Source organism: Mauremys reevesii, unplaced genomic scaffold, assembly GCF_016161935.1.
Source record: "Mauremys reevesii isolate NIE-2019 unplaced genomic scaffold, ASM1616193v1 Contig37, whole genome shotgun sequence".
In the NCBI taxonomy this organism is placed as follows: domain Eukaryota; kingdom Metazoa; phylum Chordata; order Testudines; family Geoemydidae; genus Mauremys; species Mauremys reevesii.
In genome coordinates, this window is record NW_024100848.1 from 104683 (window position 1) to 132130 (window position 27448).

The 27448-nt window shown below is 41.5% G+C and overlaps 1 protein-coding gene across 1 annotated transcript in view; it reads left to right on the forward strand.

Moving 5' to 3' along the window:
• Positions 1-27448, forward strand: part of LOC120393920 (band 4.1-like protein 4B) — a gene marked incomplete at its 5' end in the record, with an annotated part of 163361 nt that overhangs the window by 103850 nt on the left and 32063 nt on the right. The window contains 3 exons of the mRNA XM_039518377.1: positions 12459-12563; positions 18627-18765; positions 19251-19328. Coding sequence (XP_039374311.1) covers positions 12459-12563; positions 18627-18765; positions 19251-19328 — 322 coding nt within the window. The remainder of the gene's footprint in view (positions 1-12458; positions 12564-18626; positions 18766-19250; positions 19329-27448) is intronic.

Here is a 27448-nt window from a genome sequence, read left to right on the forward strand (position 1 = left end):
CAGGCAAAGTAATATTCACATACATAAACATAAGTGCTTCCATTTCTGGTGTAAGTCAATGAAATATAAATGAGGATCCATCGTCTAGTCAAATGTTTCCATTGGCAGATGAGCTATTTGTATTTCTCTCATTACTATCACTTGATATTGTCTCTCATGTGGTGCGTTTATTGACTAAACTATTTATTTTCATGGTAACATGCTTTTGGATTTTATCAACAGTCTGGTATGCTCAACATGCCAAATGGTTCAGCATTTGTCTGTGAAATTATTTCAAGACCAACTGTTGCATTACCTTTGTTGATCCTTATTATCCAAATTATTTCATCTTTGATAAGATTGCAAATAGGAATATTCTTCTTGTGTGGGTGAAGCTACAGTCACCATCTGGTGCTCTGCATATTCATTTATTATATTTCCTTTGCAAATCTTACAATCCAAAACCAATTAAAGCTATTACGTTAGGGCTAATTACATTAGGAACTGTATAACATGAAACGCAAGATGAAATGTTATATCTCAGTGCTGGCTGATGTTAGTCACCAGAGAAGAGAGGGGAAGAAATATAAATTATGTCAAGTTGTACAGAGGTCACTTTGTGTGGGGAAAAAAGTACTCTTACAAGATCAATCCACAAAATAACCTCTGCTCATGTGAGTTATCAAAATGAGATGCCATTCATGGATTGTGTAGAACATTTAAAGGGCATCTCTGCTCCACTGGGCTCTTCAAGCTTGGCTCTCCTTTGGTCGGACTTGAATATGCCCATGGACTCCACTAGGCTTTTTGGGCCTGGCTACTTCTTGATTGGGGGAAAAAAAATAAGAGGTGGTATCTACCAGACATTACCCTCTTCTGGCACCAAATTCATGGTAAGTTACTCATGGTAAGTTGTGCAACTCTGTGATCCTCTCTCTCCTTTCTTATGCATGAGGAATGTAATAATTAACAATACTAACATTTCTGTTATCACTAGGCATCCGAGTTATATCTCCACTGAGATGGATGCAGGGGTGAAAGTAACTTACAGGACTTACCGGTACTGCCGGAGTCCTGAGGGATGGCGTGGCCTCTCCTGGAAGAAGCGTGGCCTCATCCGGAAGAGGCGTGGCCTCTCAAGATTTAAAGGCCCTGGGGAGAACCAGTTGTGGCTGGGAGACCCAGGGCCTTTAAATCAACCAGGGGCTCCCAGCTGCAGAGGTGGCTGGGAGCCCCCCGGGGCTCAGGGGCAAATTAAAGGGCCCAGGGCTCTGGCCGCCAGGGGGAACCCCGAGCTTTGCGGGGCTGGGGCAGGGATTTAAAGGGCCCAGAGCTCCTGCCGCTGACAGAAGCCCGGAGCCCTTTAAATCCCCGCCCCAGCCCAGCCACCAGAGCCGTGACCGGGATTCAAAGGGCTCTGGGCTGCCCGCAGCCACGGGGAGCTTTGAGCCCTTTAAATCCCCACCCCAGCCCAGCCACCGGAGCCACAGCCGGGATTTAAAGGGCTCTGGGCTGCCCACAGCCACTGGCAGCCCAGAGCCCTTTCAGTCCCCGCCATGGAAGTCAATGCGGTTCAGCACAGCGTACTGGCTCTTGCCGGTACGCCGTACTGAACCAGACCGGCTTACTTTCACCTCTGACTGTACGTATGTGTCACAAACAATGCAGCTGCAGCCTGCCACTGACCAGCAGCGACCCCAGCAACCGGCCCCTGTGGGCTGCTGCCTGCAGAGAGCCAGCAGGTGCCACTGGGCTGGGTCTGCCAAGGAGTAAATAACCAAGGCAAAAACCACAGCCAGCCAGCCAGGGAGGGAGCCGGGGGGCGAGGGGGGAGGGGAAGTCAGGGGTGAATGAAGGACAACTGGAATAGCCTTCATGTAATATACAAGATATTTAGAGAAAGTTTTGTCAATTTCAGCCTCTGCACTCTGCAAGCAGGACAAAACAAAAAGAGATCTGAGATTGCACCCGATGTCCTAAGGACATTTCAGGTGTTTAAATCAATATATAAAGAGGGTGGATTGGAATGAAAACTACTATTTCTTTCAAAGGAGGCACAATAATTTCCCTGAATATTCAGTTTTCCTCTCCAATCCCTTTGTGGTTTTGTCTATGGGGGCTATTTGCTTTCCCTGTGAATCTTTAGTTGCTTTAGCAAAATTGCTTTGCCCAAAATAAACCCTAATCATCATGACACATCTTTCCACCATGTTTTTTGTGGGTTTTTTTTTTAAACAGTAACATTTCAAAGAGGATCTGCAAGCAGTTTGGACATCACAACCATGATCCTCTGCTGGGGAGGGAATGGGATAGATTTGAACTTGGAAATGGTTCCTGATTTTGATTGTGTTTAGGAGATCCTCTCATCCCGGGGGCAGAAAAGAACTGCCCCTGCCATGGTCACACACACCCAACAACAACTGGGAGTGAAATTAACAAGGATGCCAGAAAGGCTCCTAACTCTGGGCACTGAACTGCACAGGGAACAGCTGAGTTTAAACTGTTCTTTTGCAGGCAGCAGCAGCAGGCATCTCAGCCAGTGTTCCTATTGCAAGCTAGAGCCTAGAGGAGAACCCCTGCTGGGGGTGGGGAGGAGGAATGCAGAGCCTTGTCTGCAGCCTGGCTGGAGGAGGGGGAGGGAGGAGTCGAGAAACCAATGTGACAGTGAGTTTTCCCCTTCCACCTGCTTTTATTAGCTCTGGATTTAAGCTGTGCAGCCAAATGCTTGTATTTGTTGTGTATATTAGTATTAGAGAGATCCCCTCATCCCAGGGGCAGAAAAGGACTGCCCCTGCCATGGTCAAACACACCCTCCCCTGGACCCCCTCCCCCCAGCTACTGTGAGTGAAATTAACAAGGATGCCAGAAACCTAGCCCTGGGGGCTGAACCATCAGGGAACAGCTGAGTTTAAACTATTCTTATGCAGGGAGCAGGCTTCTCTCTCCCTCCCTCAGTCAGTGTCCTTTTCTTACCGGTCCTCTGTACCAGCCCGTACCAGCTTACTTTCACCTCTGTATGGACGGTTAAGTGTGCACCTCTGAGCTGTTGCTGTAAGCTCTCTGCAAACACACATAGTCATCTCTGCATCAGTTCCACTCATTTCTGAGCATTTCTCTGCAATCATAACAGCTACAGACTTGTTTAAAAAAAGAAAGAAAGAAAGAAACCTGAGTTTCTGGAGAGCATAACAATCTCTTCGGAAAGGTGCCGGTCTGCTGTACTGATGCATACCAGCTGTTTTTGATCTCTGAAGTTGCATATGCTGAATCCTATTTAAGACCTTTCATTAATAGAGTAGGCTATCTGCAGCCTTGGAATTTTTCTTAGATGCTGCATTTAATAGTAGCCTTCCAAGGGGAGTAGTGGGAGCAAAAAACCTAACTGGCTTCAAGACTGAGTTGATAAGTTTATGGGGGGGGATGGTATGATGAGACTCCCTAGAATGGCATGTAGACAATTTGCGAGTACTAGTAGCAAATATCTCCAGTGGCTGGTGATGGGACACAAAGTGGGGAGGGCTCTGAGTTGCTACAGAGAATTCTTTCCCAGATATCTGGCTAATGGGTCTCGGTCATATGCTCAGGGTCTAAATGATTACCATATTTGGGTTCAGGAAGGAATTTTCAACTGGGTCAGATTGGTCAGAGACCCTGGAGGGTTTTCACTTTCCTCTTGCAGCATGAGGCACGGCTCACTTTAGGGTGACCAGATGTCCCGTTTTTAAAGGGACAGTCCTGTTTTTTGGGAGTTGTTCTTGTGTAGGCACCTATTACCCCTCACAGTTGCTATCTGGTCATCCTAGCTCACTTGCAGGTTTAAACTGATGTAAATGGTAGCTTCTCGGTAACTGGAAGTCTTTAAATCATGATTTGAGGGCTTCAGTAACTCAGCCAGAGGTTATGGGTCTATTACAGGAGTGGGTGGGTGAGGTTCTATGGCCTGCAATGTTCAGGAAGTCAGACTGGAGGATGATGATGGTCCCTTCTGGCCTTAAAATCTGTGAGGTTTGAGTCTGAGCATCTCTTAGAAAAACCAGGAACTGAATTCAGATATCCTAAACCCCAGTGTGGTGTCTTAACCATGAGACTGTACTTCTCAGTTCCAAATTCCCCTAATAGTGAGTGCAAGACAGCTATGGACAGCTGGTTTCTTCAGGACCAAGAATATAGTCACCCAGGTAAATACCGTGTAGATCAGAAAGTTCGGCTAGATCAAAAGTGGAGCTGGTTGAAAAAAGTGAGGGTTTTTTCCATGATAAATTTCACCATTTCCTGGCTGTTTTCATTTCATAGCACTCAGAGTGCCTATTTTTGCGTGTTTTTTTCAAAACCCAGGTTTTGGGGAAAAGAAACATTTCGATAACCATTTTGGTTAAAACATCAATAAAAATATATCATGAAAAAATAGTGAAAAACTAAAAATGTGGGCAAAAATGGTTTTGAAAAAGGCAATTTTAACAGGAAAAAAACCAAAGCAAAACAAACCTTTTTTTTCTTCGAAAAAATTTCAGGCAGCTCTAGAAAAAAAGCAATATGTAGCTAAATATCCAACATCAGTATAGTTCAAATTCAGCAAGGTAAATTAATAGGTTGATCGTTTTAAAGCCAGAAGACATTTTTGTGATAATCTTCTCTGATCTCCTGCATAACGCAGGCCACAGAACATCACCTAGTAATTTTTGCATCAAGTCCAGTAACTTCTGTTTGAAGTACAGCATATAATTTAGAAAAAAAGATCCAGTCTTTACTTGGACTGCAAGTCATGGAGAATCCACTTACTTAAGCATGTTGCTTGATTTCATTGCCAGGTGACACATCCAGTTCTTTCTTTCTTGCCTTCAAAGGGGCTTCTCACATCTGCTTAATTACCTTACTGTATTATACTATTAACCAATTAGAGTACCGTGTACTGTCACACTGTCTGGTGTGGCTCATGACCCCCGTGAGTGCAAAGCTCAGGGCAGACAACCCAAAGTGGTGCTCTGTTCTATAATTAGATTTCACCAACCCAGTAACGAGGGTGATCTCCTAAAGCACTAATACAGAATTACCTCAGAGTCACAGGCAGTCCCCTTGGCATTCCAGCCTATCTTGCCACCCAGGCAAGGGGGACTATGTGATAGTTGGTCACTTTACAACAAAAAATCACAATAATATTCAGGTTGTTCACAGTCCCAAAGGACCAGACACTTACTCCTGGTCAGTTGTACTCAGATCTCAAACTAAAGACAACACCTATAGCCAATCCTGTAATAAACCTAACTAAAAATTTAGTAACTAAGGCCTGGTCTACACTGGGGGGAGGGGGGAAATGGATCGATATAAGATACACAACTTCAGCTATGAGAATATCTTAGATTGAATTAAAATTACTTACTTTGCATCTTCGTGGTGCTGGATCGACGGCCACGGTTCCCCCATCAACTTTGCTTCTGCCTCTCGCACTGCTGGAGTCAGCGGCGTATTATCGCCTAGGCCAACAAGGCCTAGGCCTAAGGTGGCAAATTTGCAGGGACGCTCGCAACCAATCCCCAACTCCGCCCCTTCCCCAAATCCCCGGCCCGCTTCCTCCCCAAGGCGCGCCGTGCTTCCCTCCTTCCACCTCCCTCCCAGGCTTGCCGTGTGAAAGCGCTGGGAGGGAGGGAGAAGCGAGTAGTGGCACTCGGAGGAGGCAGAGCAGAGATGAGCTGGGGCCCACGGGCACGGGGAGTAACCCCGGGGCCGGGAACCACTCCCCGCCCAGCTCACCTCCGCTCCACCTCTGCCATCCCCCAAGCATGCCGCAACTCCCCTTCTCCCCCCTCCCTCTCAGGCTTGCCCCGGGGGAACAGAGGTGAGCTGGGGGAGTCGGCAATTTTTTGAGGGCCTAGGGGCGCCAAATTTGTTAATCTGCCACTGGCTGGAGTTCAGCAGTCGATGGGAGAGTGATCGGGGTTGATTTATCGCATCTACACTACACGCGATAAATCAATCCCCGATAGATCGATCGCTACCCGCCGATCCGGCAGGTAGGGTAGATGTACCCTTTGAGAATAAATAAGAGAGTTATTTACAAGGGTAAAACAGGAAACACACAAATGAATTAGTCTGAGATTTTAAAAAGTAATATAAGTTTCTATAATAAGAAGCTGTATATATCCTTTAGTGGTGACCCATGCCAAGCAGTATTAGGATCTCTTGCTTATGTTTAAGAATCTTTGCCCCGCAGAGTTCAGACAGCATAAAGATCCAGTTTCACCTTGTCAGGGATTTTTATCCCCTTCGTCCCAGAACAAAAGCTGATAGAACAAGTGTCAATGCCTGCCTCTTCTTCTTGTAAGTGGGGAGGGCAACAGAATCTTTGTCCTTTTGATGTTTTACAATGCCTCATTTGGTTTCAAGCTTGACTACAGGAATAGCACTTTACACTAATTAATGCTTTTTTCCCCCCCAGTTTGGTGAATTACACAATTACAGAGGTTTACAAGGAAAATGCTCAATTTAACTTTATACAATGGGATACAGGCATTATAATTTCGATTAATACATGTAGCATCCTACAAGCACTCCATAAGGTCTGAACATTAAACACGTTCTAATAACACTAATATCTATTTTAACTAGACTAACCTGCAGGTCAGCCAGACTGGTATCCAGCGATACATTTGTCAGTGTTCAGTGGGGTCTAGGGGCCCGGGCATGAGCTGGAACTGATCTGCTGGCATCATATGTACCTCTAGCACAATTTCAAAGTACACATACTGGAACTAGAAAAATTTGAACCCTTAAATACTGCTGTGTTCTTATCAGCAAAGTAGCTAAACTTATCCTACAAATCTGCTGATGGGAACTCATTTAATACTGCTATTCTCACCTGTTCACAGAAGTGAGGAAAAGACTTCAATCCTGCCTCCAAAGGAAAAATGGCTTAGTTTAAAGGTTAAGTAAATTCATTAGGAAACAAATATACTGCTGTTTTCTTAGTAAAATCAGAAAATCTATTGTTCAAAGAACTTGTCTGTTACCTATAGCCCCAAATCAGATGCTGTTTTTGCTATTTAAAATTGTTTCCATTTATATTTTAATTTGCTAACTACAAAAAGACATTATTACTAGTGAAGTCAGAAATCATAAAATTCCATTATAATTCTCTACATAATCATCTGCATTAGACATTAGTGCTGGGATTTTCACAGGCTAAGTGAGTTAAGTGCCCAAATCCAACTGAATTTCAATAGGAGTGTCCTCTATGTCTCCTGAAAATCTCAACATGAATAGTGACTGTCCTGACTGCCATGGGAAGACTTGATTTTATAGCTGATTTTGAGCTCAGACGGTGGCTGTTGGGCTGAGAGCATTGTTCTAGACGTGGGTAGAAAAAGAACTCGTATCACCCCTTCCTGCCAGAACGCAGGAGCATTACACTCTTAGCCTAGACTGCGGTCCACAGATGTATTTTTGTTCTGGGGAGGAAGGAAGAGAGGGGTTGTTTTTTTTCCGAAAGGAAGAAAAATACGGATCTGGAATGAAAAGAGTAGGGAAATCCCACAAGCCCTGTGCAGACTAGTAAACCACTGCACCTCAGGGGCATACTTGGTTAAGGTCACAATCTGTATGACAATCCAGTAAAAAGGCATTAACTCAGAAAGCGGTTTTCAAATTGCCAGATAATCCTCTTGATAATTAACCCAAGGTTTCATAAGAGCTTTTCTGGCATCGTAGCAACAGAAACAAACCCATGTTGTTCCTGATCTTTGTATAGCCTTCGCTTAACCAAGAAAACCAAAGTGGAAAAACCTCAGACTACAAACTAAGGAAAGGTTTGGGTTTTGTGTGTGTGTGTGTGTGTGTGTGTGTGTGTGTGTGTGCGCACATGCTTCATTTGTGAGGCCCTTAGTTATATGCGAATCTTCCTATTAAATAAAATATTTTCTTCTTCCTTCTCTTCTCTCCCCCACACCCTCAAAGAACGAATTACATGTTCCCATTCAAAGGGGATGTGAAAGCAACAATCAATCAGTTCAAGCCAGGAGCAGTCATTTTATACTCTTTTCTCATACTTTGGTCAGGTTCCACTTTAACTCAGTCTGGTAACCTGCCCACTTTGCAGTGAGGACACCACTTAAATCACTGAAGAGCTGATAGTCCCTCAATGCCTTCCCACTGTGACGGGTTGGATCATGGAAACCGCTTTGGGACTGCCACCTGATGTGCTTAGACTACCTCTGAGCCTGTTTTCCCCTGCCGGCATGGGACTTCAGTGCCCTGCCTGGTTTGAACAAGAGATGATAGCCTGCTACTAACACAGAGCCAGGTCTGAACTACATCTCCCAAAAGCTGCAGGCTTAACTGAAAACAGCTTAAGAAGTGCTCCTGTCTCCAACACTCAGATACCCAACTCCCAGTGGGGTCCAAACCCCAAATAAATCCGTTTTACCCTGTATAAAGCTTATACAGGGTAAACTCATAAATTGTTCGCCCTCTATAACACTGATAGAGAGATATGCACAGCTGTTTGCCCCCCAGGTATTAATACATACTCTGGGTTAATTAATAAGGAAAAAGTGATTTTATTAAATACAAAAAGTAGGATTTAAGTGGTTCCAAGTAATAACAGACAGAACAAAGTAAGTTACCAAGCAAAATAAAATAAAACACAGTCTAAGCCTAATACAGTAAGAAAGTGATTACAGATGAAATCTCACCCTCAGAGATGTTCCAATAAGCTTCTTTTACAGACTAGCCTCCTTCTAGTCTGGGTCCAGCAATCACTCACACCCCTTTAGTTACTGTCCTTTCTCCAGTTTCTTTCAGGTATCCTTTGGGGGTAAAGAGGCTACCTCTTGAGCCAGCTGAAGACCAAATGGAGGGGTCTCCCAGGACTTTATATAGTTTCTGTCTTGTGGGTGGAAACCCCTTCCTCCCCCTGTGTAGAATCCCAGCTATAAGATAGAGTCTTGGAGTCACCTGGGCAAGTCACATGTCCATTCATGACTTAGTTCTCTACAGGGACGTTCCCAGGAAAGCTTATATGTGGATTGACACCTATCAAGGTCCATTGTTCGCCAAGTACTTCCATTTACTTGAATAACCCCTTCACACTATGTTGATCAAATCTGCCTTAAGTGCTTTCTACAGCAAACACTTTAAATACAAGCATAGAGCCAAGGCTCATAACTTCAGATATAAAAATGATACATGCATATGAATAGGATGAATACATACAGTAGAACATAACCTTTGCAAAGATATGTTACATGGCATATCTATCATAAAACATATTGCAGTTATGTCATATTTACATTCATAAGCATATTTCTATAAAGCATTACGGGGTGCAACATCACACCCACAATTCCCCTCAAAAGGCAGATGTGTTCTCCCACAGCGGGCTGAGAGAGAACCGTAGATGAAGTTCAGCACAAACCACTATGGGACATTCCCTTGAAACACTTGGACAAGTGCAGACTCAGAGAGGACACAGTAACTCTGGTAGCGCTTTGCAGTGGGGATGCTCACACCTGAATTAGGCTAAACCCAGATGCCCACTCTAGCCAACTCTTCAGTGAAGACATACCTTCAAGTTATTTACTTTTTACTCTTTGCAAGACTAATGAGCAGGCTTGTGAGATTGGAGGAGCTGGTTCACTAAAGCTCTGAGCTCTGGTGAGAAGCGTGCTGTATCTCTAATTTTAGGCAGGTTCTGTTGATGTGTCATGGCAGGCTGACATTCATGATTGTCATTGTCATTCTCACTAGGAAATGCTAGATTATTATGCAGCCTGTCAAGTCATTAAGATGCTGTCTTGGTTCAATATCTTCATTCTTATGCTGAAGCAGTTGGATACATTTGCAAAAAAAAGTTTCCCGTAAAATCGTGGCATTTTGCAAGGGTACCTTACAAGAAATTGTAATATATTATGCTTTTTTAAAGCATGGGCCATCCTGAACCTCCAGAATGTCAGGTTTTGTTCAAATCTGTGTCACTTACTACACGTAATAGGGAAAGGGTCTATATTTGCGCATAAATACTCTATTTTAAATAGCCAAAATAATTACAAGGTATCTCCTTGAAAAGCTATATCTTTTCATGTGAGATAATATACGATTGCTATAGAATTCAAAATGTAACCATAGAAATTATTCAGCTTTATAGTTCATTCTTTTTTCAGTAATGTCAGTGTGATTTTTTTTTAGGGCTTTGTACAGGATTAAAAGCCTGCCATTTTTACAAATTTAAATTAAACTCACTAGCTAGTGGCCTTCAGTGGTTGAATGTGTCTGCCTTAAAAGCATGGTTTCTGCTTTTTATCAACAAATATTTCTAAATTTAGACCTAAGGGAAAAATGCTATTTGTGTTATATAACCAAGGATTACCATGTTTGACATTCTGCACCCATTCAGTGATATAACACCTGTGAACTACTAAGATTCACCAATGAGGACAACCAGCCAGCTGCTCTCCAGACTGTTGTTAATCACCCACAAATGAGTGTTTCATACTGAGAGAAGCAAGAGCATTGAATATATTCAGGCTGGGGGAAATGTACTCAGTGGAAACCGGCAGGGGGGGCAGATGGAGCAATGCTGAGGAATAAAGTCTTCAGTGGGAACAGGAGTTTAGCCAGCCAGTTTCAAAAAATGGGGGTTAAAAATCCATCTTCTGACATTGGTAACATCAGTTTAATATCTGATATGTGCTTTGTTGAGGGTCTGTATCCTGTATGTGCTGTGGAATGGACTCAATCTGATATCTCAGAGAGATTTGGATCTTTAGGTTGAAATCCATATAAAAGTGCAGTGTATCATTACATTTTATTATTGTTCCTTTTCATCTAAAGTAAGAATACTGTAGGCCCTCCACTAATTTACACCTTGGCTAATTTGCAGCTCCTATAATGTGCACAATCAAATGGTGGTCTCTGCCACTTAGGGTCTGATTGAATGTGCAGTGAAGTAAATGGAAAGACTGATTGGATCAGACCCTGAACAAAGATTTGATGGCAGAATATTGTAACAGGGGGCTGCTCTTACTAAAATTCCATTATTTTTGCAGGATATGTTAACAGGAAATTTACTAGCATACTGTGAAATGTCATAAAGGTAAATTGTACTTGTCAAATGAGTGGAATAGTTTGTGTATTTTGGAATAATACTTTTTATATTCACTTATGATTTTGCAATATTCAGAAAACCACAATGGGGTTTCCACTTATTGATATAAATTAGTAAGGGTCCTCCCTGCTCTATCCCTATGATATCTTATGGTTCCTGATGTGTCTGAAATCCTTTTATGTGATAAATTCATTGCTTGCTGTGTGCGTATCCTTTGTATCTCATGTTAGATTTGATATTTGATTATTTCTGTTCCTGCTTTCACTGGATTTATGTAATGAATGAAAACTACCCTATTAGGAAACTGCTTTAGAAATGGCAATGCTGTCCATTCAGAGCCAGATCCTCAGCCAATGCACATCAATATAACTTAGCTGAAGCCAATGGAGCTGAACATCAGTTTACATCAGTTGAGGTTTGACCCTCAGATTATTTCATTATACAGGTCTTTGCACATTTAGCCTCCCTGCAGCAGTTCTTGAACTGAAAGGATATTGAGGTGTGCTATGGAATAGCTCCTTTTCCTAATTATTAAACAATCTGAACGTTACTTCAGTGAAAAGTGTCACCAAAACATAGCATTGTGGACTTCCATGTTATTGGCATTTCAATGATTTCCAGATCAGATTTACATACTTCACAATTCCAAAGATTATTTTTATCCTAATCACCATCCCTACAAACTAAATATGGAATCTGAAAGGCAAGCTGGGTTATTAAATATTACAGAATGCTAGCACAACAGCAAGCAGAGCTCTTCTCTGATCAGGACCCCACTTTGATATCTACAGCCATGGTCCACATTCTTACATAACAATCACAGCTACTTCATGTTGCCATCAGTCATATATATCTTTACTTTAAATTGAACATTTGCAATTTCTTTTGTTTCTAGTGTGTTCCCTGGATCTCATCCACTAGCACATCGCTATTGTATTGGTGTTGCAGACACAGCAGGGAAATGTTTAATTTCAATCAAAGGCTATTTTGATGAATGATTTCTTTAGTCCATTAATATATTTCTAGTTATATTTATGTTTTTAAAAAGTTTTACAAAAACTATTTGTTGGGTCTCTTTAAAATACTGCATTTCTGGGTTTTAAGTTGTTAGCACTGAAGTGTCTTTATTGTGTTTTGCATGGATTTAATATATTTAAATGGTTGCTTCTTTATAAAGTTACATGGTATATAGGGCAGTACAACTGTGAACGAAAAATACGTGTGTGTACACCAGCATGTTGGATTACAAATGGAAGAAAAGGGTAAATTTGCCAATGTGTACTTGCTAATTCAAGTTAAATGTGTCATTAAATTATAACTTTGCTGACATACCTCAAAATTGCTTAAACAAAGCCATCACCACAAACATTTTTCTTGTTTTTAGAAGTCCAGCACCAGTACGGCCAGAAACTACACCATCAACAGGTGCTACAGAAAAGCAGGAAATTAAAGTTTCTCGTGTGAGGAAGTTAACGAGACAATATAGCTTGTGAGTGTTGTACAGCACTATTTGCAAGATTTTCTCTACTACCAAGCTGAAAATTAAAATTGTGCTAATTATTGTTCAAGATATGCCTTCTGAAAGGCGTGAGTGCAATTACATGATAATGATCTTACATTGATATAGTTCCTTTCATCTCTGAGGATCTTGAAGTACTTAGTACTTAAATGAATATGCAATCTACACACACTTACTACCCCACTAAAATGCAAGCCCCTTGTCTTTAACAGTGAACAGCAACATTACTCAGTGGTAGAAGTTAGGAACTAAAAATCCCTTTTCCACTTGAAATTAGAGGTTGATTTTAAGTAGACAAAATTACTGAACCTTTACAAAACCTGCAGATTTCAATTCCTTTAGGTTTTATCAATCAATATGGGCTGGTGAGTCACAGCTGATCATGCTGAAAACAGGGACTGGACATTAGTATCCAGAGTTATAATAGTAAATAATTAAAAAATCATGTTTTGGTAGGACCTATAAAATGTCATACTTCAGAACATAATCCAACCTAGGTTTTGGGGGTTAGGAGGAAATTTTCCATGAAGGGCAGGAGATTTGGCATCTGTTCCTGTAGCATGAGCTGGTGCCAGCCACTTTACCCCTCTCTGCCTCAGTTGTTCCACTGAAAATAATAATACTTAGTTGCTATGTTTCTTATATAACCCACTCCCACTCAGCATGGCACTCGGTCCCTCTCTGGGCCACATACAGAGATTGATGAGACTGCTACATTCTTGGCTAACAGAGCTTGATCTTTTAGCTCAAGCAGTAGATGCTCGTGCTCTTAGGATTAGGGGTCTCAGGTTTGATCCCTGATTCCAAAGAGCAATGAAGCATTACACTTCATTCATTCATTTTTGTAACATCTTTTGAGATCCTTGGCTGGAACCACCATGTTATATTAATACTCATTCTTCTGGACCACTCATTATGGCAAGGGAGACACTGGCACCATGTATTGGAGGGGATGGACTAAACCGAACAGAAGGAAAGAGGGGGTGATACCAGCATACATAAACCAAGAACACCAAATTCATTAGGAAGAAAAAAAACAGAATATGCAAACAATGTGAGATGATAATGCCCAGCTCCTCTGGCTGGACTAATCTTCCCAATGACACTAACTATGCAATAGTACTAACCGTAGCTTTCGTTTGTGTAGCACATTGCATCCAGAAAGATCCCAATAAATATAGAGAGAGAGTTACTTTCCCAAATGTAATCACTTTTGTTATGAAATGCAGTAGCTATTCTACATCAAACAGATCTCAGAATATTTTAGGAAAAGAACTGAAGAACTTGAATCAAATTGTAACTATGCAGAGATTTAGGTTGTCAAAATATATAGTAAGTACACAAGTTTGAATTTGACCAGGATACTACGGTTAACAGATGGGAACACACCCTCATGGCTTGGCCAGCAAGACATGACATGAGTCTCTTGCACCATGGTATATCAGCCCATGCTAATCAGAAATCATTGTTGCAAATGAGACTCAAGAGAGGAATTGACAACTCACTCTAGGAAAGGAATGCAAGGTACATTACTCCCTGCTAATATAGGAGATGACACATGGCATGGAATTTGGCAGCATTTTGCAGAAAGATTTTCACGAGGTTGTCTGCTTGTTGTGAATATCCAGTGTGTCTCAAACAAATGTGCTTCTCTTAACTTAGGCTCTGCTTTTACAGCTCTTTCCTTAGTTAATCAGATTTAGTATCACAATGGAGAAAAATTCTCCCACAAGTGTAGAGACCTATCTGTCTCACACTATTTTGCAGGGCTGCCCAGAGGATTCAGGGGGGCTGGAGCAAAGCGGGGGAGCTGCGGCACGTGTACTCACCCAGCGGCGGTCCAGGTCTTCGGTGGCATTTCAGTGGTGGGGGGCCTTTCAGTCGCTCCGTGTCTTCGGCAGCACTGAAGGGCCCCCCCGCCACCGAAATGCCGCTGAAGACCCGGACCACTGCCAGGCCAGGGCTTGCAGGGCCTGGGGCAAACTGCCCCACTTGCCTCCCCTTACCCCCCGGGTGGCCCTGCTATTTTGAGACACTAGAGATCAGAAACTTGTTTACAAGGTGAGCAAATGAAGGACTGAGAAACAACTGTGAAGGAACCAGGTATTTGAGAAGATAATGAGTGGGACAGATACATTGGAAATGAAGGCTGGTCTTATGGTTTAACCACAGTTTTGGTAGTCAAGAGATTTAAATTCTAATCGAGGTTAAAGCACAAACTTCTTTGTGAACTTGACTTCTCTGTGCTTCAATTTATTCAGATCTACCTCACTAGGGTGTTGTGAAGCTTAATTCATCACTGGTTTTAAAGCAGCTTGAGTTCCTCAGAAGGGGCTATAAAAATGCAAATACTATTAATGTTTATTCAGCACAAAGTCCAATTTGATGAGAGGCGGTCATTGATGGCAGGGTCCGAGAACTACTGGGAAATTTTGAATTGATTCAGTTGAGCTCTCTAGTGGGTGAGAGAGCTTGAAAGCTGCAGAGGAATCAAGACAGAAAGGAAGCTAGAGGAAAAGTGGTCAAAGTAGTCTATAGGAATACTTAAGACTGTAGGGATGATGATGTTTGGAAGAGAAAATAATCAATTGTGTCGATCAAGTCAGAGAATTTCTGAAGAATAGTTAAATAGATTTTTAAAAAGTTAATTGTCCATCATTATTTCTAGATGAGACAGTTTCAGAATGTGGAGTGTAATGAAAGAGGAGAGTTGATCATGAGGGAAAGGTTAGCGTGAATTTGGGTGGGAAGAATTTGAATTATGGGTAGGCAATGTCACCCACCTTCTCATCAAATTTGGAGAATTTTCCAGAAAGAAGGTAAACTAACTTGAGGATCCTCAGAGGGAGGAATGAAGTGAGTGCTTATGTTGCCAGGTCTCAGTCAGGCATGTGACAATTCTATCATCAAGGAGGTGTCATGTGCCAATAGAGATTTATCATTAACAAATCAGACAATCAGAGCAAGTCTGTAATGGTGGGTGATAGACTAAAAGGAGGTGGGTAGTTTTGATATGGATAATGTCATTATAATAATGTCATAGGAGTGGAGGAAGGTTAATTCCTATGGTAGTATAATGAAGAAAGCTAGGGTGAGTTGGTAAAGAGAATAAGAACTGGCCGTGAGCTGAGATTATTGGGGGAAAGCAATGACTGAGGGTGAGGGAAAGAAATAGCGTCAGGTACAGCAGTGAGAATGAAAGGGAGTATAAGGGGTCAAGAGAAGGTAGTAGCAGTAGAGAAGGTTGGTAACCAAAGACAGATGGGGAGAAGTAGCTAAGAGGGGGGTAAGGAGACAGGGAATGGAGAGAAGAGAGATGGATGAGGGTGAGGAGGAGGAGGTGTTACAGAGAATGAAGATGATATAAGAGGCCATTGAGAGGGATGGTTATGAGAATAGTAGCCACAGCCAACCCACAGAAATTCCAGTCATGTATTAAATTGTTTGAAGGAGCTGTCTTTGGGAGGGTGAGAATGCATCAGTTTAAATGTAGAAGAAAGCGTTGGAAACGTGGTGAATGTGAAGATAAGAGGAATAGTATTGGCAACCCAAGAGAAAATGAAAGCAACAGGAAAATTACACAAGTGGAAGAAATCAATATTTTGAAGTGTATTTAAAATAATGCATTCATGGAGATTCAGGTTAGAATTTTCACATTTTGATTTTGGAGCTTTTGAAAATCTCACCTTCGTTGTATAAATATCAGAATATAGATTTTCAGTTCTCCAGCCTTGCACCAGTATGATGGCCCCCTAAGAAAACTGGAACTCAGTGGAAGATTGCAATTAAAATGCTAGGGGCTACAAAACCAACAGTAAATTACATATTTTTAACAAATGTTTATATAACATGTATAATTATAGAGTCTCCGAGCTTCACATTTTCACACCAGCAAAACTAAAATCTGCATTTGCAGCCCATTCAAAATAAATAATTGCAAGTACAATGTGAATATTAGATAATAAGGTCTGAAGAGACCACTCTGATCATAGTCTGACCGCATATGAGACTAGCAGACAATTGTTCTGATCCATTGACCTCTGGGTTCTGGAGCCAACACACTCCCACTGCACAACCTTCTTTAGGTACTTGCATGTGTAGGTTTTGCATATACAATGGCTTCGTGTTCAAACACTGAGGGCAAAATTAAGGCACCGGTATTTGACAAGCTAGCCCTTACATTTATTTCTTCAGGGGCCAAATTCTGTTCTGATTGAAGTCAATGTGATCTTTGCCATTGAGTTCAGTGGGAATGGGATTTAGCATCTGGTGTCTGGATTGTGGGTACAAAAAATGAAAGGAGGAGTGCTGTGAAAGGAGTAGAGTGGTAAAAAGTCTTGTGCTCAAACCTGTAGCTAGAAAACAATAGCACAGTGTGTATAAGATAGGAATACAAATTCATTCCCCAGTTTAGTTGGACGTGACCTAAGAAGCCTTTCTGAACTGGCAGATTCTAAAAGAATTTCCACTTCCCCACAAAACAGGAGTATGAAGGAACAGATTTACCCAGCAAGGCTGGGGAGAGAGCCAGATTATCCCTGCTGAGTGTGAGGAGTAAGGACTGAGAAAATGTCAGCTGCATGTTTATAAAAGAGATTAACTAGGCCAGGAGCCCAAATCTGGCTTGTTGCATTAATAAAATACCTATTTAATAAACTCAGCAGCTTTAATATTTTGTTTTAAACATGAAAACAGGGTGTCATACATGCTCTTCTGCAGTGGTGATGAATTATTGTTCGTCCATGGAAAAGAATGAACCATGGAAGAGACAATATTAGTTGGCAAAGTCTAGTCATTTTATAAAAGCCTTGGTATTAACCAAACCACATAGCAATTTTGTTGAGATAGTGTTGGGCAGTGTGTCATGTAATTTGTGTTAGTAGTGTTTATATGGACAGCAACAATAGGTGCACAGTCCTGGATTAAAGCAAAACCAAAGTACAGGCCTTCTCTGAAAAGTGCCTGACAAACTGGCATTGCAGGGTTCCATGTGCATTGTAATTCAGTAAGTGCCAGGTTATTTGCCCACTTTACAAATAAAAAGAAGCAAACTTGCACTGGATTGTGACAGCCAAGCTTTTTATTTTATTTTATTTTTTATTTTTGTGGTGGTGGTGGTTTGGTTTTGTTTTCTTCACACATCACCACCAGTTGTAAAGGTCCTGGAGGCAAAATTATGGCCCCACTGTGCATGGATAATTGAGGACTTAAAAACTTGACCCAAACCACACTGAAGTCAATGACTTGTGATCAGTGGGCTTTTGCAATGGTAATTGAGGGAACAATATGCTCTGCAGCATTTCTTTTACTGGTGACCATGTGTGAGAAGAAAATAACCCAACTTGACTGCCTGGTTTTTAAAAGAAATGGCTTCTCTGTAAACGGAGCAAATTTGATCTGGAGTCATTAGTTCTCAATAAACATGGGCTTTCACCATGTTATTTTTACAGTTACTTTTCAGAGTAGAACTGCCCTTTAAAGGTATTTTGAAAAAGGAAATACATACATACTGCATGCCAAATCCACTCTGGTAACTTCACATTTACTGTTATACCAGGGCTGATGTTGATCCTGTATATCTATTTGAGGGTTTTCTTACCAATACAGCAAAGCCTATAGAATAGCAAAATGCAAAAATGAAAACTATAAAATGAAAAAGTAATATGAAATAGTCACCAGTGTATGTTTTTAATCAAATACATTTTCAGTCATAATGTTAATTATTTGTACATAATATCAAGTTAGATTTGAAACTACATGCCATTTACGTTTTTGCATTTGTTGTTGATGTTTAGTCAGTATTTTTTTATTGAGAAATCATTAAAGTTTAAAGAAAATCCAATTTATTTGCCAACTTAGCTGTAAATATTAAACTATGCCTGGCCTGGTGAACTTTCAGAAACACTGTAGCTGGTGTCCAGATTGTCCTTTCCTTCTCCTTCCCCCTGCCTCTCATACCTCCAAAGCAAGTTAAAACAAAATTCTGTTATACCTTGTAATGAATGGAGCTTCATGCACTTTTAACAACCACAGTGATGAAGACGACCTTCCTCCAGCACTGGCAGCGGCTGCAGCAGCATCGACATCTGTTTCATCAGCATCTCCCGTGTCACAGAAAACGTGTACACCACAAATGTCAGAAGGACAAACCCAGATATCACCTGGTGCAAAGGTAACATGCAAAGATAGGGTCACGTAAATAGAGTGAGAAGTGATTAGAGATGATAGATATGAAGACAGAAAGTGGCTATGGTTAAATGTTCTTATGAGATGACAGTATTAACTATAATTTTACAGTTGGGAGTAGTTTTTAATATGAAATTGTTGTAGCAGTATACTTATACTATACTATGTATACTGGCAGCAGCTAGAAAATTAGGACATTTAGTACCTGATCCAAAGCCCATTGCAGTCAGTGGGAGTTCTTCCATGAATTTCAATGGGCTTTGGATGAGTACTCAATGAATATTTACTTGGGTTTCAAAGATATATAATTTTGTTGTCCATCTCTCCAGATTCACCTGTCAAAACACATTTAAAACTGTATGTGTAATTTATAATCTACTGGGCTAATTTATTCTTTAATTAAATATATTTTAAACTCTAATTACAAATATTTAATATTTACCCAACTTGTGGGGTTTTTTCTGCCTTTAGAGCCCCACGGATGTTGGAATTACATTTACTTTGGAGCCAGGTGACCTTTTGATGGATTTCACAGAAGCCACACCTATGGTAAATAATTCCAGTTTGCAACTAGGGATGTTTAAATGTCTTTAAGAACTATTTGAAAACCAGAATGAATATGTTCTTATGTTTCACATTGTCTAATAATCCACTTCTGAAAATCAGACCATACTTTCTTTGTTTGCTGGACACCCCTTGAAGTCAGCTCAGTGCTTCTCAAAATCAGGTCATTAATGTGCACATTGTCAAATATAATGGCTGAAGCATTGGAATGAAATTCTTCTATCATGGAGATATTTACTCTCAATTTGACCAACCTCTTTGGTACCATAAATATGTGTAGCTAGACCTGTCTTTGGGAGTGATCTGCACGTCCCATTTCTCCCACCCCACCCCACCCCCCAGCTGAGTTCAGAGATCAACCAACAACCACTCCTATATCTCTGACTATACTTTCACTTTTGGTTGGTTCAAAGTACTGCACTTTGTCTTAAAACAAGACAGGCAGCCTAATACATGTTGATCATTAACTTCCTTCTTTGGAATAATAGACTCTGAAGCACATTTAAGTTTTTGCTTAAAAACCAGGGGTGAAATCCAGGCCTAACTGAAGTCAATAACTAACTTCCCATTGACTTCAGTGGGGACAGGATTTCACCCCAGATTCCCAGTGGATAATCTGAAGTATTACACTATGATCCCGAACTGCATTTTCCAAAGTAATCATTGCATCACAAATAGGTCAAATACCATGTAGCAATTCTGCTTGTCATGTCATCTTTATTGATTATATTAGAAAAAGCAATAGAGGGCGCAGCATTTTCTGGCATGTTTTTTTTATTATTAAAAAACATTTCATCTATGGGATATCACTAAATTCTTTATTGAACAGCTAGATCCTGTCATGTCATTATATTGTGTGGACATGTCTTTTGCTTCAAAGACGGTATGCTCCATGCCACAAATTGCTCCCCACCCTGTGTTACATTTAGATAGGGAGTATGTTTTCTCCTTCCTGTTTCACAAAATGAAGAAAATTTCACTAAGAGCCTGGGATGCAGGAGGACTGCGCAGAACTGCACCATGCTGCACCCCACTTCCCCTTGCCGTGTCTGGCCGCCTTAGTCAGCAGGTGCAGAACGGATGTGGATCTGGGGCCACTCCTCTGTTCATCCCCTTTGGCTCACTTCAGAGAGCAGTCCTGGTCCTCCCTTGACCTGCAGCCGTGACAGGCCAGAGCATGGCTGTGAAAAATGGTGGGAAGGCTCTTTGTGCATTCATGCCCCAGTCTGAGCAACCCACGCTAAGGCCTGTCGCAATCTAGCCTAGTTCTCAAAAAGTCAGTACTTTACTTCAGGAAACCTAAGGAACAGACGTTCACTGTGGAGACCTGGAGAAGTTCTGAGAGCCTGCGCATTTCTTTTCCTGAGCTCAGTTTATACCAAGTCCTTAGTATTTATACAGTTAAATGTAGCCCAGAATCGGAATCGTTGTGAGTATTGCTTACTGTTCTTGGAGTGCTCTCAATATATCCTTCACTGGAAGTGATATTTTGGTACTGGGGCCCAACATGCTACCTCCTGACTTGAGAACTACAGTGTTGGATGGAAAGACTGTAGTCACGGTGATGAGGACAAGTTTGCAGGAGGGGATTCGTCCAGGTACCTGCAAGGGTGGGGAGCTGTGGGAGGCTGCAGCTGCTAGAAAGGGGTTCAGAAGTGGATACTTGTCATGGGAGAGTAGGAGAGCCTGCAATGCTTTTCCCTCAATTCTGCTTGTCTGGGGATGGGTGACTCTCTTTGGAGGTCACTTGGTAGCTCCACTGTCACTTTATAGGCATTGCTTAGCTAAGTACTCAACCTCTTCTTGTCAGAGTGCTAGCAGCAAATAGCTTGCTCCTGTTGCAGCCACTTGCTACTGGCTCTGGAGCTGAGACAACTGAGAAACCCTTACACCACTGCTAGAGAGCCCCAGGATATTTCTAGCTACAATGCTGAGTCCATGATCTTCAACTACAGAAATAGAGGAGGTTTCTTATCAATTTCACAATATATTTTGGGACAACATTATCCCAAAGTTCAATATGGAAGGGTAGGAGATGTTCCAGAGCAGCTGCAACTGGAGCAGGCTGTTCAATGCTCCTGCCTCTGCAGCATAGAAGGAGTGACAGAGCTCCTGCACCCCACAATATCTTTGTAAACTGAGGAGTGGCATCCTTGCCTACTGAAATGGCAAGAAGCATTATGGCCCTTGGAGAAATACTAAAAGAGGTGGCCACCAGTTCCAGAAGATGAGGAACAGGAGGATTTCAGCCTCACCCCACCCCTGAATATTTCCAAGGTGAATGGACCATGAGGAAGGAGAAAAGAGGCCAGTAGTTGCAGGGAGCAGAGGGAACAGAACGTGAACCTTCAGGGCTTGGAGCTCTGCAGCCAGAACCTGCAGGATTAGTTTGACAAGGCACATGCAGACTGAGACAGACATACAGGTTTCTCAGACCACCTTCCCGCTCTAATAATGTAAAGTGATTGTGGCTAAATTAATGTGATTCCCCTTTTGAGCTTACCTGTGTATTTCTTATTCTGAAGTACATGATACAGCATTTCAGTGTATTCCTCTGAATTATTTTTTTTTTTGGTCATTTATATACAGGAAGTTAGAAACTTGAGCAACTGATCCACTATAGATTAGATTTTGTAAAAAAGATAATATGGTGTTGCAGGGCCTGCCTTCTTCTAGTGACATGGTATAGGATTTATTCCTTAGTTTGTTTATTCCTTATGCCAACCTTTTTTCACCCCTATTGATCTTATTGCCAAGACTATAGTTCATAAATTGACTTTCAAAAGGTTCCTTGGTTTTTCTCAGGAATGGACAAAGCACTACACACCATCAATCAACTTTTTTGTTTCATTTAACATTTACAAAGGTCACCCTGTGTTCTAAAAAGCTGTTTGGAAATTATTGTTTGCAAACCTTTCTCCACAATATTTATTGTGGACTTCAGCACACCTGTCAATTGAGTGTTGAATTAAAAAGCTTATTTACCAAAGATATGGGTCTAAACCAAAAGCAACACCCCCAAACTATGGGTAAGTTCAATTCCAAACTTTGTGACTTGGGTCCATACCTGTTTGTTTAGTTGTGGTGGTGACAGCAGCAGGGGTGCAGAAACAATTTGTATAGTTGGGGTGCTGAGAGCCATTGAACCAAACTGTGAGCCCTGTATATGATGGAAACCACTTCAAGCCAGGGGGTGTGGCAGCACCCCTAGTTCCAGCACCTATGGATAGCAGGTGCTGTCACCTGAGACAGATCCTCAGCTGGCATAGATCCACTGAAGTCAATGAAGCTATGATAATTTATAACTGATGAGGAGCTGGCCCTCTGTATATATCTTGTAATCGCATCCTAGATCATACACTTGGTTGGCCCTGTTGTTTAATATTTCATTTTTGTCCCATAGTTGTTTAAAATATTTCATTGACATCACTTAAATCGCATGTGCATGATAGTATGCCTGAACCTACAGTCCATATTCAGGCAAAACTACCAGTTTATCACTAAGTCAGACACAGAGTGAGCTGAACTATTACTACACATGGAATATTCTTTCGTTTTCTATTGCATCAAGTCAAAAGTTTGCTTATTCTTCTGCCCTGTAGTAGTGTTTATTTTCGTAGTCATATATCTTTTGCTGTGTAGTCTTAAAAATGCAGAACAGTAGATATCTACTTGCATTTTTATGGGTGAACGTGAACATATGAATATGCACAGAGTTCTTTGAGTGTGAAATTCCTTTCATACTGTAGGTTTACAATTACCCAATTTCCTCCTCCTTAAAGCCGATGGGTACAGAGCACTGCCATTTGGGCTAATGCATTTGGTAACGCATCATGGTAAAAGTCCCAGCTCTACATTGAAAGGAAGCTCACGTGGCATGAATGAAAAGTACAAACCTAGAGGCTGTCACAAAAGGCATGGATTATATGCACTGAGATTATGGATGGAATTCAAACTTCTTAAAATGCTGTTAGCTCCCTGCAGGTGCCTAGAGGACATGACATGATCCACATGTAGGGATTTGTGGAGGTCATTCACTCCTTCCAACATTTCACAGGGAAACCAAGTCCCATGTTTCCGAGGCAACTTTTTTCTGGATGTTAACAATTAAATAAAATGTAAACTTAGTTGATATTTTTGTGTGGAAAAATCATTTCTCCTCCACACACTAAGCGGTAGGTTGCAGATTTCGGGTAATTTGAAAACAGAGATGTTTTGGGGCTTGTGACCGGGCTGCTCTGGCACTTCCTTGTGGCCTGTCAGGACATAGTTCACCCAGCTGCGGGTCTCTGCCAGTATCTTGCGGTCTCTGGGAGGTCTGAGGGAGCAGTGCTTTAGCCCTCTGGCCAAGGCACGCTTCAGTCCTATCCCTTTTGGGGAGTTAAGGTCCAGAGGGAATCAGGAATCCTGCAACTCAAAATACAGTCGTCCAATGAACCTTTGGTGGGACCTTGCCCTTCTGTTCAGGACTTGTCTCCAAACAATCCATGCTTCTGCTGATCCTCCAGGGTCTTGTCATCCCTTCTAGTAAGGGCTTATCTGGCTGGCAAGCTAGTCAGTCTCTGGGCTGCAGACAGGCTTCTCGCCCATCAAGAGAGGCAGAGCTCTGCTCTCCTTCCTGGTCAGCCCAGAGCTAGGATAGGTCTCCTTTTAACTCCCCTCTCCATGCCTAGCATTTGCTGCAGGTGTAGCAGAGTGGGGCTAACTGGGTCCATGGGCTCTCTTTAACCCCCTCGTTGTCAGTGTGGGGCCTATTTGCCCATCACAGGGCTCCGCTATCAAAATACAGCATGTTCTTGTTTTCCTCTCAGAGGTGAGAGAACAAACATCAGTGAAATGAGTGCATGTGACAAGTGACTGTGAGAATAAGAGCAAGGCTGTTGAAAGCAGGGAAATACGGACAAAGTGAGAGCTAATTTAAACACTATTAAAACTAGGGTATATCACACATAGAGCATGTCTTTACCAAACTCCTGTGTAACTTGTCCTCCTCCGGGAGCAGAGAGAGAGAGAGAGAGATCGAGAATCAAATATCTTTCTTCTGTGGATGGGAGGTCAAATCTCAAAATATCCAGTCTTTCTGACTGAAATCTCAGAATTCTGACTGGAATAACTGGTGGAACGGCAGGATCTGGTTTTGTTTGGTTTGTTTTAATTTTCAGTGATGTGTGCCAGACTGACAACACCGAAGACTGGCCTCCTCTGTTCAATCACAGAGCAGGTTGTTGCAGCTCTTCACCCTTGTGGGACAGTCACCCGGCTGCTGTACTAGACCCAACCTTTAGATCCCAGGTGCTTCCAGGCTTCCTAAATCTGAGCAACATCCAGACATTCTCTCTAAGTCTGGCTTCTCAGGCACACTTCCAAGGCACAGATTTCTTGTGGGATGTGGGGCCTTGTGGCCCAGCTGCCTTAGGCCCACGGCTAGTGCTGAACTCTCCCAGGTCTCTCCAGTAGCTTAGGCACACTCTACCCAGAATTCCTTGCTGGCACACAGTATTACACTTCAGCTCAGAATTGTGAATTTTTCAAAAACATAGGAGTTAGGATATAAAATTAAGAGTATCTGGATTGTGGTTTATTAAAACTGTTTTACAGTACCAGTGCCTTTTCTACCATATCCATCTCTTTTACACATCTGTAGCTTTTCAGGACCTGGAAATCAAAGCAAAAGCTGAAACTATTGCATTTGTGTATTAAATAAGTATGATTTGTAACATAGATCGTCTTCTGGATCATCTGGGACACAGGTGCTAAAACTCTGCATTAATATTCAGGGTAACTATTCCCAAGTCAGGCTGGCAAATAGATACAGAATTCTCCAACCAGGATAGAATGGGGGTAGGAGCCAGCCTCTTTTAGGGCCTACAGTGAACTAAGGCAATAGGACAGAATAAGTCTCAGAGGGAAATATTAGGAACTGCCAAGCTTGGTAAGTGAGGTTAAGCTGAGGTTTATGCTGTATTCTTGTTTTTGTGTTACCAATAAAGCCAGACTCCACGAAGGGGTGAGAGTGGACATTATCTCAGAGCCTGTGGACACTGACCTGGAGGATGGGATAGGATCACAGCCAATTCACAATGATTAAATCATTAAAATAAATAGAAAAAAACATTTTACTGTCATCATGGTACATGCAGTCCATACCTGCTCGTATATGCACTGTAGCAAATGTAGAAATTACTAGTGCCACATATGCCACCTATTGGCAGAAAGTGGGAAATTATTTCCACTAATTTGTATTTACCAAGATTGTGGTATGAGTTTGTATGTATGTATATATATGATTGAAAGGTTAAAATAATCATAAATATAATGTATTTTAATTGAAGGTGATTTTGGAACAAATGTTTAAACTTTAGAAATACTTGCCATGGGCCCGTGCAATCCTCTTGACTTCAGCGAATTTGCACAGAATATGAAAGAGCACAGAATTTAATCCATGTAACTTGTAAAGCATTGGAATGGGAATTGAATGTAACCAAAGTTAAGTTATGTTCATGCTAACTTTAGGCCTAATAATCTTGAAGACATTAGAAGTCCCAGCATTGAGTAGACTAATAGTGGTCCTTGTTGTAATACATGGAAGGGACAGTTAGAAATAGCTCGTGAGTTACACCCAATTTCATCTCTACAAACTTGCCTGTTTGACTACTGGAATTTGTTTGAATCTTTTTATTTTTAATGAAAAATTTAGGAAAAATGAATGCTCAGCAGTTTCAACTGCTTACAATTCAAAGAAGTGTGAAGACGACAGAAACAGCTCTTTCGTTCGACAGTGGTAGCTTTAACAGAGTTTACAGGCGCTGATGGAAATGACAAACAGCCCGGCCCTAATTAAAGACCATATTTAAACTATTCAAAAAACAAGTGTAAATTAGCCAAAAACAAACAAGCAGAGCTCAAAAACGATCACTGCAACAGATGAAGTAAGTACAGTCTACTCATTAGCTTGATTCAATAGAGAAACAAAACAACAAAAAATTAGAGAAATCAACAAAGACTGGAAGGACAGGTAGAGAAGGTGCAAAGAGATTTGAGACTGGACTGCGGTTTCTTCTTCAGCAGTTAAATAGACAGCTGGTCAAAGTGTAATATAACAGTCCTAAATCTCGTGGGACTTTACAAGATTTTGGATTAACCATCACAATTTATTTTAACTCATTTAGATCAGTGGTGGGCAACCTGCGGCCCACGGGCCAGAAGCAGACCATCAGGGTAATCCACTGGCGGGCCGCCAGACAGTTTGTTTCCATTTGCGCAGCCGCCTGCAGTTCCCATTGGCCGGGAATGGTGAACTGCAACCACTGGGACCTGCAGGCAACGGTGCAAATGTAAACAAACTGTCTGGCAGCCAATGTAGTCAAAATAGAAATATCATAATACTCTTTCATATCATGGATCATAGCACCAAGACCCAAGAACCTGAAACTACTGCAAACACAGATGACTTGGTTAATCACTCAGTTCAAAGACCAGTCGTTTTCAAGGGGAAGGTCACAAAACTATTTTACCTAGTTTGAAACAATAAAATGGGTTATGCAAAATTCTAGTTGTTTAGTCACTCAGGGCAAACTTTTTTTTTTTTTTTTAATGGGGGAGTAAAACATTTTCCCACCCCAGACTTATCAGGAAGAGCTGTCATCTTGGTAAGGACTAGGTGAGTAGGTTTTGGTGGCTAAATTTTCATGACAATTTTACAACATTGTATTAAGCCACATAACCCATTACACTGAGGAATAGACAGCATTATTGCTTGCTTTCTCTGTAAAGAGACTTGCAATTACTCTGAAAAGCAATTTGTCAGTAAAAGACAAAAACATATCGAGCATTAATAGCGGCATTAGTCAGCCCTTTTGGCATGGAGTACCAAGTAAAATTGGCCAGATAACAGTTCAAAATTTACATTAGATAAATACATTAGGTAGTAGATACCTACTATAACTGGCTGAAGACAAATATCAGACATCTCCATGTGGCCCAAAAGACTCCAAGATGCCTTAGTCAGAGACATTTATAAACACTTTATGGTGAACTAAAAACTGAAGATAAATAAATTCTTACAGAAGCTTCATAATATACTCTAGAACCAGTAACTTTCTATC